This window comes from Phocoena sinus, chromosome 13, assembly GCF_008692025.1.
Source record: "Phocoena sinus isolate mPhoSin1 chromosome 13, mPhoSin1.pri, whole genome shotgun sequence".
Classification (NCBI taxonomy): domain Eukaryota; kingdom Metazoa; phylum Chordata; class Mammalia; order Artiodactyla; family Phocoenidae; genus Phocoena; species Phocoena sinus.
The window spans coordinates 13138546-13155709 of NC_045775.1; the positions used below are offsets into that span (position 1 = coordinate 13138546).

A 17164-nucleotide genomic window follows, 5' to 3' on the forward strand; every position below is an offset into this window, starting at 1 on the left:
ATTTAGTTTTGAAAGCATGTCAGTTATATTTACTTGATGAGGGCAAAGTTTTATAAAAATTAATATTTATGATGATAAAGTATAGAATGAATAAAAAGGAAAGGAACTAGGACTCTGGGAGACTTAAAATAGTCCTTGCCTCCGGTAGTTATGAGATAGTGAGTACATGAAAGGAAACATCAAGTGGTAGAAATGAAGAAGGGGTGACCATGAGAAAGATTTCAAATAGCCATGCTCTTTCTTCTAGTGCTTCTCTTTCAGCTGTAAAGCTACTGATAGATCTAAGACTTTAATAAACTCCTTATTAACATCAGTGATTACTGTTTTCCAAAGCAAAAAAGCAAAGGTATACTTTGGCTTGGGGGTGAGTTAAGGAATCATTTGGGAATTGTGAAGAATAAAATAAAAAAGGAAAAGCAAGCAAACGTGGCACCTGGCTAACTACAAACCATTCTTATTGAGACAGTTTCAGCAAATACGTACTTTTGGCAACACTTTATAAAATGGTTGCCTTCACGCTTGAAAATAATGAGATTACATTTTGTTATAATTATCTGTCATTCCAATTTTTATTAATTTAGACTAAACTTCCCCCTAGTTATTTTTAATTTTTTATGTTTTTATGTCCCCAGACTGGGACAGCAACTTTACCGCCAAAGGAAAAATTAAGTAGGCAGGGGAAAGGAACAGAATAGCCTGATATTTGAGAACATGGCATTTTGGTGACCTTATTATTTATTTTTTCTTTTTAATACCATTTTCTTTTAAAGGTTTAATCAGTGGAATGAAAAATTTTGTTACTCTAATTCACAACCAGCAGTTGTTAGCAAACTGGCTCATTGCTCTGTATGTTCCCATCCAGGTAAGCAGACATAGGGCATGATATCTCTAGAATATTATTGTCTGATACCTAGGTTTTCATCTCTGTTCTTATAGTACTTTTTACATACCTACCTTCCTTACCAGATTGGGAACCCTCAGTGTCAGGAGTTGTGTCACATACACACAGTAGGCACTTGATAAATATTTATTGAATGAAATAACGTGATGTAAGTGATAAATATAGGATATGTGCAGTTTCGAACTATGTTATCAGATTACTTTGATCCTAAAATTATGTTTTCAATATAGAAATCCATTTTAAGGAAAAAAATTGTACTGATAAATCTTAGGGAAAAATGGAAGTGAAATCATTTGCTTATGTATCAGTGATTTATATTCATACATATAAAGAATTCTTAACTGTCCTATAGTGCATTTTTATTGTGTGTGAAGATAGTGACTTAAAACTAATTTCTAATACATGTTCACTGTTAAGTAGCTTGGACCCTGTTCATTAGTCTTGATAAAAATATGATGTCCCTGACATGTACTGGGTGAAAAAGGCCTTTTGCTCTCAGGAGAGATTAAGAGATCATGTTAGCTCATCTTTTAAAAGAAATTCTGCTTTATCTATTTGTCTTAATATGTTTTCATTAGCCTTTTAAAATGATAGGTGAAACCATGGAAGAAATCAATGTTTTTATAGATAAAATGCCATTCTGTAGTTTTTTTGGTACCTTATAAATGACGATTTTGGTCATATCAGTTATGTAGGTTCTTTGTGTTCTCAAAAGTGTTGAAGGTAGTCATGCTTTCCTTTTACTGGGCACTAGGACCCCATACCCAGGCCACAATCATAATTTATGTTCCAAGCATAGTTTAAAAATAGCTATATAGTAACTGAGAGCTAGCCACTAGCAGAGGTAATTAACTGCTCTATTCTTTTCATATTCTTATTAAAGAAACCATTTCATGAATTATTCTATTAACTAAATAATGTTTTACTAATAATGTCCTTTTTTCTTGTATGTAGCTACCACATACACCACAGTTTTCCATTTGAGATGATTATAAATGTATAATTTCATATTACAAATTAACACTTTCAGACAGAAGGGTAATTTACAGAAAAAAATAGTGTCATGTGATAGTAATAGCTAAAGATCTACTTTATCGTAAGAATTATTATTGTGTTCATTACTCTATTGGGCCTAAATGTATTGAAACCCTTCTATATGCTAGGCATTGTGCTAGGCAGTATTTGTTTTTGAAAATTTGGATAAGGGCAAAAAAAAAAAAAAATGTACATAGAAGGTAATTCTAAAAAGCAGTGAAAGTCATACTTTTTGTGTCTCCATGAAGGTTCACCTAAGGATCACGAACGTAATGGATGCAAATTATGTAAAACTGATCGATACTGTGAACCACATGATTATGAATACTGTTGTCCTTGTGAGTGGCACCGAACAGAACAGGAGAGACAACTAAATGCAGTAGAAAACAGTATTAAGAAGTAAGTTTTTTGTGCTCATTGTTTCCTGATGTGGCCTATTTATACACCTGTGGTTGAATTATTTCCGCATAACTTTCCCCCATGTAGGTTAATAACGTTTCACAAAATCCTTCTATAGATTCTGTTCAAAAATTAGGCTATCTTAGAAGATAGCAATTTAATAATGTTTCATCGAGAAGCTTGATGACTAGGATACTATACAAGGACACTTTCCATTAAATGAGAAGAGATTAAATGGATGATTTTAGAGTCTATCTAAAATTGCCTGATTGTATTAATAACATGTATATAACTTATTTTCAGGAAAGCTTGCAGTTGTCAGGGATTCCCATTCCATGAGGTAATGAGTAATAATTCAACCATGTGTTTATCTCAGAAGCTTTTTTTAAAAGTTTGACATGTCAATTGCTATTTTCTGTTCTCTTGCTAGGTTATTCAAGAATTCCTTTTGAACAAGGATAAATTGGTGATGGCAATCAGGTACCAAAGACCTGATTTATTATTGTTTCAGGTATCTGGAAATAAACTCTTATTTTACAGTGTGAAGTTGGATACTAGGAAGATAAGAAGGGGTAATCACTTTGATCTGAGAGGAGTTTGAAATAGATGGCTCTTGAGTGCACATGTGTTTTTCAGCATTTATATCTAATCTTCATTCCTTTGCCACACAGTAACTATACTTTGCGGCCCATAAGACAAATCACAATTATGCTGTTCTTTACAAGACACCCTAAAGACCATGTACAGATGTATTGTATTCAGGGATATGTTGGGGGAGAGATGCTAATAACCGGAGAATGTAAAGATATATATTGTTATTGTATATTATTATGGAAGACAGTATATTGTTATGGAAGACAATATAGTTTACAAGTGCATTGGGATTTGTAATCAGTGACCTAAATTTAAATTTGGACAGTCCGTCGCTTACCATGTGACCCTGGATATGTGTTTTCCTCAAAATAGAAATAATATTATCTTGTGAAGTCACTATGCAGATTAAATGAGATTATTTATATTAACCCCTACTATAGTAGCTAAAGAAACAGAGTGGCTCAATAAATTGTAACTACTTGTTGCTTGGCTCTACCAACAGCAGTAGTAATAATGGCAACCAACATTCATTGAACATTTAAAATTTGCTGTTATATTTACCACATTACATGTAATCTTCCCTAACTTTATAATGTGTGTGCCGGATTATATTTTACAAAGGGAAAACCTGAGGCTAAAAGAGGTTAAGTAATTTACCCAAATCTAGGAAATATTCTGGCCTTCAAACCCAGAACCCTCACGCTTACATCGTTGTGCCATATTGCCTCCTTAGGAGGCTCACTGTTCTTTCTGGGAATATTCTCGTTGATACAACTTTAACTAATGTTATCTCTTAAGGAAAAGATAATATCACCCTGAGAGTGCTGTTTGTCTCCAAGAAATAACAAGATCTTGTTTTATTTTTATTATATTTACAGAGATTTGCTCTTGAAAAAATGGAGTGGCCCAGTCACTATGCATGTGAGAAATTGTTGGTACTGTTGACCCACTATGACATGATAGAAAGAAAGCTCGGTAGAAGGAACTCTAATCAACTACAGCCACTTCGGTAATATAAAGAATCGTATGAATAAGTCCCTGTGTTTCCATTGGAATATCTTATCTAAAATATTCTTCTTAGTATCTTCAATAGTGGGATATATATCTCTTTGTTTTATAAAAATGGAGGAAAGGTCTACTGGAATATTAAAAGCTTATTCAGGGCTTACAGTCAAGATAATATAGTAAGTTCATGCTCTGACACACTTCTCTGCCTCAAACATATAGTAATAATAGACTATTAAAAGAAATAAATATAAAAAGATATAGATTAACTAGATAATTATTCCCGTGGACCAGAAAGGGGACAGAAATGTAAAGTGAATGGAGGGACTGAAACTGAGAATTGGTGGCTCTCAGTGAAGGGTATATGATTATTCATTGTACTCTTCTTGAAACTTGTCAAAATAAAAAGTTTTGGGGAAAGTATTAAAGAAAAAAGATAAGCTACAAAGGAGTGACAGTCTGCTAGCATACATCTTTCACGACAATAGTAGACTCCAGAAGATGATGGAGTAATATTTCAAAGCTTTGACTAAAAATAATTGGCAACTCAGACATCATTAAAATTATTCACTGGTTGGCAAGGCATTTTCAGACATATGAAGACTAAGAGTTTTCCATTCACAGACCCTCATCAAAAGCACTGTTAAAGGATGACTTCAGCAAGAAGAAAAATGAACTCAGGGGGAAGATGTGGATAACAACTAACAGTGGCCAGCATACAAACCGATAAAACATGTTTAGCTAATTTAATAAATGGAATGGAAAAAATTTGTATATAAATATCTTAATAATGCTTGATGGTTAGTATATGATGATGATAATAAACTAAAACTCCCAAAGTATGCATGTAAACAGTTAAGGGTAACCACTAAAACGTTAGAAATACAATCTCTATCTTTAAAACCAATACATAAAATAAGAAAGTTAAACTATCAAACCGGAAGAATACAGGAAGGTGAAAGGTGGAAATAGCCTAGAAAATCTTAGTAACCAAAAACACAAAATAAGATGTATGAATGAATCCAACTATATCAGTAATCATAATAAATGTAAGTAGATTAAACTCATTATTAAAAGACATATCAGACGAGTAAACAAAATTCAACAACAGTCTGCTTTATATAGGGCATGTGCAGAATAAGACTATGTTAAGTTTGAAAATAAAGAGATTTAAAAGATTTAACCAGGCAAATATTTACCAAAGTGATGTAGCAAAATTAACAGAAGCAAAAAAGACTTTAAAACAAAAATCATTATTATGGAAAAGAGGAACACTGAACAATAATGAGAGGAAAAATCTACTGATAAGATCTAACAATTATAAACTCTATCTTTTAAATAACAAGTCAAAGGAATAGCCATACAATAATTCTTAAAACATTTTTAGAATATTAGTAAAACAATAAAAATTAATGGGAATTGAATTATTCAATCTACAAATTGAAAATTTCCAAATAACTCATGCAATTAAACCTCATTAGATGAGTTTTTTTTTTTTCCAGAATTGTTAAAAACCGAATCAGAAATGGAGTTCATTGCTTTGAAATAGAATGGGAAAAGCCTGGTATGTATACACTTTAAGCAAAATTTATAACATTTGGTCATGTATGTTTAGCAAATATCATATACATAGGTAAAACATACGTATGTATATAAAAAATAAAGACGAAAATATATCACATACATCAAGGATTAATTTCATAGTTTACCTGTGCTATGTAAACAGCCGTTGACTGATAGTAAATATTTAAAACTTAAGTAATTTTATTTCAAAGTCTTAAATTGATATTTCTTTTGTAATTAATGTTTACGAAAACAATATGGAAATAGTTTTTATTTATATTTCTCAAGAAAATACTGCTACAAATGGTCTAGTCATTGGATTTCATTGTATAGCTGGGTCTAAAGAAATCAGGGTTGCTGTAAAGCACCTGGGGTGCTCTTCCTCTCCTTTCTTTACTCTGTTTAGTTTTCATGGGATTTTTTTTTTTTTTTTTTTTTTTTTTGGCTGAGTTGGGTCTTTGTTGCTGCGTGCAGGCTTTCTCTAGTTGCGTCGAGCGGGGGCTACTCTTCGTTGTGGTGCGCGGGCTTCTCATTGCAGTGGCTTCTCTTGTTGCAGAGCACCGGCTCTAGGCATGCGGGCTTCAGTAGTTGAGGCTTGCGGGCTCTAGAGTTCAGGCCAGGCTCAGTAGTTGTGGTGCACGGGCTTAGTTGCTCCGCAGCATGTGGGATCTTCCCGGACCAGGGATTGAACCTGTGTCCCATGCATTGGCAGGTGGATTCTTAACCACTGCGCCACCAGGGAAGCCCTTCATGGGAATTTATAATGGTCAAATTACTCTTCTCTTATACAGGCAGAAATACAGTGAACTCTGAATTAGCTCCAAAACTGAAGGCAAGGAAAGCACAGATCATTTAAAGTGGAAAATAATACCAAATTCATTTCTATTTGGCTTTGAAATTAGATTGTATAATTACATGTGAATGAGTGAGAGAACAGATTTGAAATGAAATGAACATTGTAAGTAACTTTGAAGAGTTAAATGATAAAGAATTAGATAAGTCGTTCTAAGCAATAATAGGAAAATAGCTAAAGAATTTTGAAAACTGTTTAGGAACCGATCCACCAACTGTAGTAGATTTTCAGGAAAGACAATGGCATTAACCCAGTTTGGCAGTGCATCTCCTTTGTTAAGAACTGAGGATTGGGTGCCCACTTTCACTTATCCTTGTAGGAGTCATCCCTTAAGGGAAAAAATGTACCCCACGCTACTTTAACTAAGAAATAATTCTAAGTTCACTTGTTTCTATTGTTTCTACTTTAAACTTATCAATGAATAGTTTCATTATAGTTTGGCTTCTTATGGAGTTTTCCGCTCATATAAGATAAATACAAGAATCTAGTCTACTGTTTACATATCTTATTGTAAGTTTACATATAAGCATTCTCATTTTCACTTATCAGGTGCTTGTGAGTCCAGTAAGCCCAGGTGTGTCCTCAAGAGATTGATAACCTTTGAAACAACAATCTGGAAAATAGTGATAGTTTTGATGACCATTTCAATTCTGTCCTTTTCAGAAGCTACCACTAAAGAAAGCCAATGTTAAAGTTTTAGGAAATTGTTTCCATTCTTTATCTGAAATTTTACACTTATTATATGAAATTAAAACAAACTAGCCTTATCTAAATAAAGTTTCCTAGTCTCTAAGCTGCTCCTCCCATCTCTGAAGCAAGAGAAATTTAAAGTTCTAATTTAAAAGGAACCTCTTTTCAGCTCTTCCCAGGTGGAATAAAATCACTTCTGTACTAGTATCAACAGATTATTAGAATAGAGGTGTTATAAAGCAAGATTTGCATCAATTATCCATTTGTGAATGACCTAGTTGACTTGGTAAACTGAAGTTACCTGGAAAAATGTAATATGTCAACTCTGTAATTAAAGCTGTTTTATTGTATTTTTAATCCTTTAGAACATTACTCTGTAGAAGATAAACCTGGAGAATTGGTTTTACAAACAATAGAAGAAGAATCATTGTTTGAAGCAGCTTATCCTGAGATTGTTGCTGTTTATCAAAAACAAAAGTCAGAAATTAAAGGCAAGAAACAAAAAAGTAAGTATCACATTTGATAACTATTTAGGCTGCACACAAATATTACAAAAGAGCGACCTGTCTTATTTGAATCTATCTTGTCCAGATTTTGCTGAAAGTTCTGTAAAATCAAGAGTAAGGATTGTACTTTTTCTTGTCTCGACACAGTTTGCTTTAAAATCTAAAAGCCAAGAATAGACCATTCTGCTCTGAGTCTGCTAACTTAACTGTTAGTAATTACACTAACCACTTATTGAGCAACTAGTATATATAACATATTTTGGATTATAAATACATTTTCTTTATTTCCCAGAACTCAGTGAGGAACTTACAACATGCCACTCAATTATAACATTGTTTCCAAAATAAAATATTTTATAATATTTTATTAATAATTATTTTGTTATAATTATGTATAACACAGTTTCCAGGAATGCTCTGAGACAAAAGGCAAAAATTGATCATACAGAAGATTTCTGATCTGAGCTTTTTAATTTGTTTACCCATATTAGGAAAATAAAATAGATTTTAATTGTATTATATATTTTTTTTTCTTTCAGGCATGAAAACTAAGTCTAAAGGAAACAGTTTGCCAGAATCAGATGATATGATGACTTTTCAATCACACATGACTTTAAAACCCACACGTGAAATCTTTTCTAAGCAGAATTCCAAGTTAAATTTGGAAATTTCCCCTGATTCTACATTACCACAGGAATCTACTGTGTCATTGAATACCTTGCTTTTACCTGAAGATGCTCCCTGTTTGAATACACAAGAACAGTTAATATCTTCTCCAAGACCTTTGGCTGTGCAGCAAATTAAAGCTATCAGTAAGTCTCTGATTACAGAATCTAGTCAACCCAGTACCTCATCCCATAATATATCTGCAATTGCTGATCTGCACTTGAGCACCATTGACTGGGAAGGTACTTCTTTTAGTAATTCTTCAGCTATCCCAGGGAACACTTTTGCTCATGGTGTAAAATCGGAACTTGAAACAGCTATCCCTGATAGCTTTAAAGATATTACAGAGCAATTGTCATGTGAATCAGAATGGTGCACTGCAAGCATTAATAAACAGTTCGATTGGGATCTTCAGAAGACTGATCCTGAAGAGCACCTACTTTCTGGCATTACTGATTTACATCTTCAGGATTTACCTTTAAAGGAACGAATACATATAAAATCATCATCTCCTCAGAATAATGTACAACCAGATGATGATCTGAAAACATTGTCCCTACTTACTGTGCAAGAACACTGTATTGCTAATAGTACTTCTGAGTGTCTATCACATCTTTCAAAAGATTTTCTAGGAATTCATTTGCAAAATGACTCTAGAAACTGTAAAGTCCTAAAAGGAAACCAGCTGTTTCCAGAAAACTATAAAGCAAATACTTCGATACCTTATTCTGTCAATAACCCAATAGTAAAGACCTCCAGTGTTAGAATTGGACCACCAAATACTGCCTTAGATTATAGTAGAAAAGTTGATGGGCAAACCACTCGGAAAACTGTAATGAAGAAGAGTGTTTGCCTTGACAAACATTCCTCGGGTGAAGAAATTATCCCAGAGTCTGGGAAAGCTAAGTCCACAACTCAAAAAATGAAGCAGAATTCTCAGAAACATAGCGCAGCCCAGTTCAACAACAATGATGCCAACAAATTGAGTAACCCTAAAGCACATATTAAAGAAACTGAACAGTGTGTCCAGCCTTATAAAACAGCTGGAAATGAAGAAGCCTGTTTCCAAGATGCAGCAAAAGGGTCTCTGAGTTTTCTACAGTGTCATAAGGAAAAAGACGTCTCTGGTACCTGTTTGGATAGTCCTCTTCCTTTAAGTCAGAGATTAAAACTAAGGTTCCAAAACACCTGAAATTCAATTTAAAATATTCAAGTATAACTTAGTATTCTAGTACTGTTGGCATTAGCAGAAGCAGAAGGAAGGTATCTAGTTAATGTATAGTAGAAAAATTTAACGAGATTCTATATGTTGTGAGACACTTGACATTTTAACCAAAACTGTAATAAAAAATGTTACCTAAAACTTTGGTTTTAAAAGGCGATTCTCTGCAGTGAAAACTTCAGATAATGTATATTTTTATAACATACTTTTTTCATTAAAAAAATATCTTTATTGATTATTCTTAAGTTATATCCTTAAAATGTTAGTATACTACTAGACAGAGTAAACGCTCCATTCATTTGCTCATTTTTACTCATTTCTTCCACAAGCCCCTAAAGCATTTTTTGATATTCCAGCTTGTTCCCAAGGGATAACTCTTTATAATTGCCTGCATTCTCACAACATCTTCTGTTGTGCCTTTCTGAGAGTTATATTTGCTTTCAATGTGAAGATACTTTCAGCTGCTCTTCCAGTTACAGTAATCTTATTCTCTTTTGTGAGGGACAAAAAAAAAAATGGAAAAGGAGGATGATGATCAATATATATAGTGAAAATCATGGTTGTGGTAGCTGAATAAACTGAGGAAATCTACTTCTTACATATCCCCAGAAGTCCACAGGCATGCCAAGTGGAAAAAGATTTGGAAAATAGAATGTATAACCAGAAGAGGATTAGGAACTTGCTCAGGGTCATTCACGTAATTAATAGTGGTATGGGAACCAGATTGCTTGCCTCTCAATTCATTGCTTTTTCTGTTAAAATTTTTCTTCGATAGCACTTTTTTCTTCCCTTTTTGTTTTAACAGTGCATCTATACAATATCAACTACAGCACCTCCAAATATTAAGCTATTCATTTATTTATTTAGCATTCAAAAAGTCTAGAGGGAACCAGATTGGAAAGATAAAAGTAAAACCGTTGCTACTTGCAGATGACAAGATCTTGTGTTTATGAAATTCTGAGGAATTCACTAAAAACTATTAGAACTGATAAATGAGTTCAGCAAGGTTGCAGGATACAGGATCAACATATAAACATCAGTTGTGTTTCTATACCCTTCTAATGAATAATACTAAATGAAATTAAGGAATTCTTTTTACAACAACAACAAAAAGAATAAAATACTTTGGAATAAATTTAACAATAGAAGTACAAAATTTTTACTCTGAAAACTATAACATATCATCGAAAGAAATGAAAGAAAACCTAAATAAATGAAAAGACATCCCATGTTCATGGATCAGAAGACTTAATATTAAGATGACAATACTCCCCAAACTAATTTGCATATTCAATGCAATCCCCATCAATTCTGGCTGATTTCTTTGCAGAAACCAATAAGCTGATTCTAAAATATATACGGAAAATTAAGGGATACAGAATAGGCAAAACTATCCTTAAAAAAAAAAAAATGGCAGGACAGGACTTGCCCTTCCTGATTCTGATTTCAAAACTTACCACAAAGGTACAGTAATGAAGAATGTGTTGAATGGCGTAAAGGTAGACATATAGATCAGTGGGATAGAACTGAAGGTCCAGAAATATGTCCTCACATTTATGTTCAGTTGATTTTCAACCAGAGTGCCAGGACAATTCAATCGGGAAACAATAGTCTTTGAGCAAATTCTACTGGTACAATTGAATATCCACATGCAAAAGAATGAAGTTTGATCTCGACCTCATAAAATATAAAAAAACACACAAAGGTGAGTCAAAGACCTAAATGTCAGATCTAAAACTATAAAACTCTTAGAAGAAAACATTGACATAAATCTTTGTGACTTTGACTTAGGCAAGGGTTTCTTAGATATGACACCAAAAGCTCAGGCAACAAGAAAAAATAAATTGAACTTCATCAAAACCAGAAACATTTGTGTTTCAGGGGACATCATCAAGAAAATGAAGAGACAACCCACAAAATGGGAGAAACTATTTGCAAATCATAAATGTAATAAAGGGGCTTATATCTAGAGGGACTCATGTAAAGAACACTTACAACTCAATAATAAAAAGACAAAAGTGGGTAAAATATCTGAATAGATATTTCTTCAAAGAAGACATACAAATGGCCAACAAGTGGATGAAAACATTCTCAACATAATTAGTCATCAGAAAAATGCAAATCAAAACCACAAAGAGATGCCACTTCACAACAAATAAAATGGCTAGAATCAAAAAAAGTGTTTGGTGAGGATGTGAAGAAATTGGAACCCTCATAACCTGTTGGTAGGAATGTAAAATGGGTCAGCCACTATGGAAAAAGACTGTTGGTTCCTCACGTGGTTAAACATAGTTACCATATGATCCAGCAAATCCACTCCCAGGTGTATACCCAAGAGAAATGAAGACACACCCACACAAAAACTTGTAAACAAATGTCCATAGTGGCATTATTCACAATGGCCTAAAAGTGGAAACAACTCAAATGCCCATCAACTGATGAATGGATATACAAAATGTGGCATTTCAATACAACAAAATACTGGCAATAATAAGAAATGAAGTGCTGATACATATTACAATGTGAAGTTTGAAAACATGCTATGTGAAAGAGACCAGTCACAAAAGACCATGTATTATATGATTCAGTTTGTATAAAGTGTTCCAAATAGGCAAATCTGTAATATATAGAAACACAAAGTAGACTCATGGTTGCCAAAGGCTGGCAGGGAGGGGAGGTTGAGGAAGGAGAAGGGAAATAACTGCTTGCAAGATGGGTTTTGGGGGGAGTGTGTGATGATGAAGATGTTCTAGAATTGATGGTGAAAGTTTGAATATACTAAAATCATCGAATTCTCCAATTTAAATAGATAAATTCTGTGGTATGTGAATTATATCACAATAAAGCTGTTTTAAAAACAAAAAGAAATTGTGGAGAGTTTTACCTGTCCAAACTCTTTAATATCTAAAATGTATATAGTCTAACCTCACTGGCATATATGCACTGCCATCATTATTGTCTAGATTTGAAAATAAGTCCAGAAAAGTGAAGAGATTTATTTTCCCAAGACTGGAGATGGAATTGTGTTTATTTATCTAGTATTTATTTCATTATGCCATGTTGTAAAATTAGGATCAAATTTGGAATACATTTGAAGTTTTGTGCTTTTCTGAAGTTATGATTTTGGGTGTTTTTTTGAAAATTCTACTAAAAATATATAAATACTTTGAATCAAGTGTAACATTGTTTTAGAAAAGTGTCATGTCTGCAGAGCACTTAATATATATAAAATCTTACTGGGCAAGGAGAGTACTAAATAAAGGCAGTCAGTCCACTGCTCTCAAGAAACCCACCTATTCTAGCTGAACTGATATGTTTTCTAAAACCTAGTGATTTTTTGTATTGATATAAGTGTATACCTTTGAACAACGTGGAGGATTAGGGCACCAACCCTTACTCCCCACGCTGCACAGTCAAAAATCCTTACAGAGATTTACAGTCGGTCCTCCGTAATTGCAGTTACACATCCCAGACTCAACCATCCACAGATCATGTAGTACTGTAGTATTTATTTATTGAAAAGCATTTCGCCTAAGAGTGGACCTGTGCAGTTCAAACCTGTGTTGTTCAAGGGTCAGCTGTATTTACTTTTAAGGTAATACTTCTGTGTGGTTAATTAAAAAGGTGAAACAGTACAAAAATACAGAGAGTGAAAAAGTCAATCTATCTTTAATGCTCAGACTCCAATTCTTGCATCTAGAGGCAAACACAGTTTCTAATGTCTTGTAGATCCTTCCAGAGGTGTTCTGTACCAACATATTAATGTATCTTAGAAATTTCCCATGTCAATAAATACGATGTCTCACTCTTTAATGACATCAATATCCCTACGTGTGTATCTGCACAGATGCCTAGAGCTATACAGTAGATGTGAATGTCATGTTTGATTTTAACTGTTGATAAATGTACAATTGAAACATTTTTAAATCTCTAGGGCTAACTAAACTATTGAAATTCAGATATGTGAACTAAATCATATGAATGCTTTTAAAACTCATATTTGACTTTGCTGTAAGCTTCCTCTTTTAAAATTTTCCCATATGCCCTTAAATAGTTAAGCATAATTGTAAATGACATGAATTTACACATGAAAATAATAAATTTACTTTGAAGACCTGATGTTAGAAAAAGCTGACAGTATGGCTACCAAGAGTGTTATTTCTGTGGTAAAATCACATTTTAGAATTTGACCAGTTTTGAACGAGTACCACATATTTTTAGTAATCTCAATTTTAAGGGCCCATGTAATGTAAGTTTTTAATTTTTCAAGGTATCATGCTTTTGACATAAATTGGACATTAATTACTTCGTAGGTGTGTGTACAGCTCTAAGTTCTGAGGTTAGAGTTGTATAAAGACCCAATACTCTACATTGAAGGGGATGAGTATGAAATTTTACTTTGGAGTAATTAATTTTGTTTTGAACTGCTCACCTGATCCCACACCCAGTCAATTTATGTTCTCAGAAATAAACCTAAAGACTCAATTCCTTTTTCACGGACTTTTTTTCTTTTTTGAAGTTTAATTTACATACAATAAAATCCACTCATTTTAAATGTAAAGTTTGATGAATTTTGGTAATTGTATACAGTTGTGTAACTTCCACCACAATCAAGATATGGAAAAGTTCCATCACCCTTAAGTTTCCTTATGCTCCTTTGCAATTAATCCTCTCTCCCAAGCCTTGATCCCAGACAACAACTGGTACTCTTTTCTCACTATGGTTTGCCTTTTCTAGAATTTATGTACATGGGACCATACAGTATATAGTCTCTGTGTTTGACTTTCTACTTAGCATGTTTTTAAGACTTATCTATGTTGTCTATATTAATATCTTGTTCCATTTCATTGTAGAATAGTATGACATAATATTAATATACCATTTTTTTTATTCTTTCATCAGTTGATGGAAAAATAGGATTGTTTTCACATTTGGGCTATTATGGATAATGTAGCCATGAATATTCAGATATAGGTCTTTAGGTGGACACACATTTTCATTTCTTTTGGATAAATATCTGAGAGTGAGATTGCAGGTTCATATGATCAGCATATGTTTAATTTTTTAAGATACTACCAAACTCTTCCAAAGAAGCATTGTCTTCCCACCATAGGGGTTTCAATTATGCTACATTATCACCAAAACTTAATATTGTCAATCATTTTCACTTCAGTCATTCTAATTAGTGTATAGTGGCATCTCATTGTGGCTTTATTTGCCTTTTCCTGATAACTGGTGGATTAATTATCATGTGCATATAGGTCATTCATATATCTTCTTTTGTGAAATTTCAATTCTTTTTGCCAATTTTTAAATTGGGTAGTTTGTCTTCTTGTTATTCAATTATAAGTGTTCCTTATTTTTTTCTAGATACAAGATGTGTTTTGCAAAAATTGTATCCCTGAGTCTGTCATTTTAACTGTGTCTTTCAAAGAGCAAAATATTTAAAATTTTAATGTCTACTTTATTAATTTTTGTTTCCAGTGGCCTATTTAAGATATCTTTAACCTAGTGTCCCAGATATTACTTCTGTTTTCTCCTACAAGTTGAATGGTGTTTACCTTTTATATTTGGGTCTGTGGTTCATTTCAAGTTAATTCTTTGTACAATGTGAGGTAAGGATTGAGGAAAAATTTTTTCCCATACAGATATCCAGTTATGCCACCATGACTCGTTGAAAAGACATCATTTCCCCCATTGAATTACCTTGGCTCCTTTGTTGAAAATCAATGGACCATGTAAGAGTGGGTCTATTGCTGACATATTCTTTCCATGGATCTGTATGCTTTTCATCACTCCAATACCACACTGTTTTGTTTTGTTTTGTTGGGTTTTTGGGGGGTGTTTTTTTTTGTTTTTTTACATCTTTATTGGAGTATAATTGCTTTACAATGGTGTGTTAGTTTCTGCTTTGTGACAAAGTGAATCAGTTATACATACACATATGTTCCCATATCTCTTCCCTCTTGCGTCTCCCTCCCTCCCACTCTCCCTATCCCACCCCTCCAGGCAGTCACAAAGCACTGAGCTGATCTCCCTGGACCACACTGTTTTGATTACTGTAGCTTTATAGTAAGTCTTGAAATCAAGTACTGTATTTTTGTTCATTGCCTGTATTTTTTTGTCAAGATCACCAACTGACCTTCGTGTTACTAAAGCTAATAAACAATTTACAGTCTTAAATTTAACTTTCTGCAGAATTTGGGACTATTGAACTTCCCTCTTTCTTGAAAATTTCTGTTGTTTTGCATGTCAGCACTGCCTCTTGGTTTATCTCCCATGTCCTTGGCTATCGTTTTAAACTCCTCATAGGCTTAAATATCCATGCTCGTTAAATACTTGTGTTCCTTCAGTTCTCTCTCTGGCTCTATTCTCTCTAGATATTTTCTATACTCATGACTTCAACTGCTTATGTGCTTATGACTCCAGATATAGATCTTTGGCCAAAGCTTCTCTCCTACTCTATAGATCTGCCCATTTTACCAATTTCTGACATCACCGGGGATGAGTATGGTAATAGAGATGACAGAGGCTCTGAGGTGCTCAACACCCCTAACCCGGGATGTAGTTCCAAGCCTTGCTGTAACTGGTTCCTAGTTCCAAGTGAAGTCATTTGGGTAGTGTACGTTCATTCAACCCAGAAACATTTATTCAGAGTCTAATGAATAAGTATTACACACGTCAAATGCCAAGGGCTGCCAGGAAAGACAAAGTGGAGTAAAGCCCAATTTTTACTTCCAAGGAGTTGACAAGCTAGAGCAAGGTAGGGCAGTGTGGCATATTTGCATCCAAGAAAAAACTATATTGGCTAGCACAGAATTGTTAAATGAATGCAGTAGGCAATCAATATTACAGGAATCTTTCAGAGGAGGGAAGATTCTTTAAGCAAACTAAAAGAATTTGGGCTTTGAAGTATAGGCAGCAGTATGGTTGGCAGAATTGGAACAGCATTACCAGCAGAAGATATTTCAGTGGATGAGGGAATAACTTGAAGTAACCTTGACACAGATTAAAGAATGAGAGTTGGCATGTTTAGGGAATGGTGAAAAAAATCTTTCAATTGTGGAGTTATTTGGAACTCCAGTCTCTAGAGAACAAATTGCTATGCAGGCAAAGGAATCACCAGGAACTGGGGAGAAGTAATGAGGAATCTGGAGCAGAAAGCAAGCTAGGCTATCTTAGGGCAAAGAGAAAAAAGAAATATAGCAAAGAAACTGACCAGGATGCTAAAGGATTCTGAGTGTATAAACCACATATAAAAGTTTATGTGTGTCCTTTTTGACCCACCTCCTAGAGAAATGGAAATAAAAACAAAACTAAACAAATGGGACCTAATGAAACTTAAAAGCATTTGCACAGCAAAGGAGACCATAAACAAGACAACCCTCAGAATGGGAGAAAATATTTGCAAACAAAGCAACTGACAAAGGATTCATCTCCAAAATTTGCAAGCAGCTCATGCAGCTCAATATCAAAAAAAAAAAACCCAATCCAAAAACGGGCAGAAGACCTAAATAGACATTTCTCCAAAGAAGATATACAGATTGCCAACAAACACATGAAAGGATGCTCAACATCACTAATCATTAGAGAAATGCAAATCAAAACTACAATGAGGTATCACCTCACACCAGTCAGAATGGCCATCATCAAAAAATCTACAAACAATAAACGCTGGAGAGGGTGGGGAGAAAAGAGAACCCTCTTGCACTGTTGGTGGGAATGTAAAT

General features: G+C 33.8%; 1 protein-coding gene across 3 annotated transcripts in view; it reads left to right on the top strand.

Annotated features, from left to right (window-relative positions):
* GEN1 (GEN1 Holliday junction 5' flap endonuclease) overlaps positions 1 to 12624 on the top strand; it is a 31709-nt gene extending 19085 nt beyond the window's left edge. For all 3 annotated transcript variants that reach the window (XM_032653537.1, XM_032653538.1, XM_032653539.1), the window contains 8 exons: positions 771 to 862; positions 2185 to 2335; positions 2639 to 2675; positions 2766 to 2846; positions 3808 to 3938; positions 5437 to 5498; positions 7406 to 7546; positions 8086 to 12624. In XM_032653537.1, coding sequence (XP_032509428.1) covers positions 771 to 862; positions 2185 to 2335; positions 2639 to 2675; positions 2766 to 2846; positions 3808 to 3938; positions 5437 to 5498; positions 7406 to 7546; positions 8086 to 9404 — 2014 coding nt within the window. In that variant the 3' untranslated portion in view covers positions 9405 to 12624. The remainder of the gene's footprint in view (positions 1 to 770; positions 863 to 2184; positions 2336 to 2638; positions 2676 to 2765; positions 2847 to 3807; positions 3939 to 5436; positions 5499 to 7405; positions 7547 to 8085) is intronic.
* Positions 12625 to 17164: the final 4540 nt, after the last annotated feature.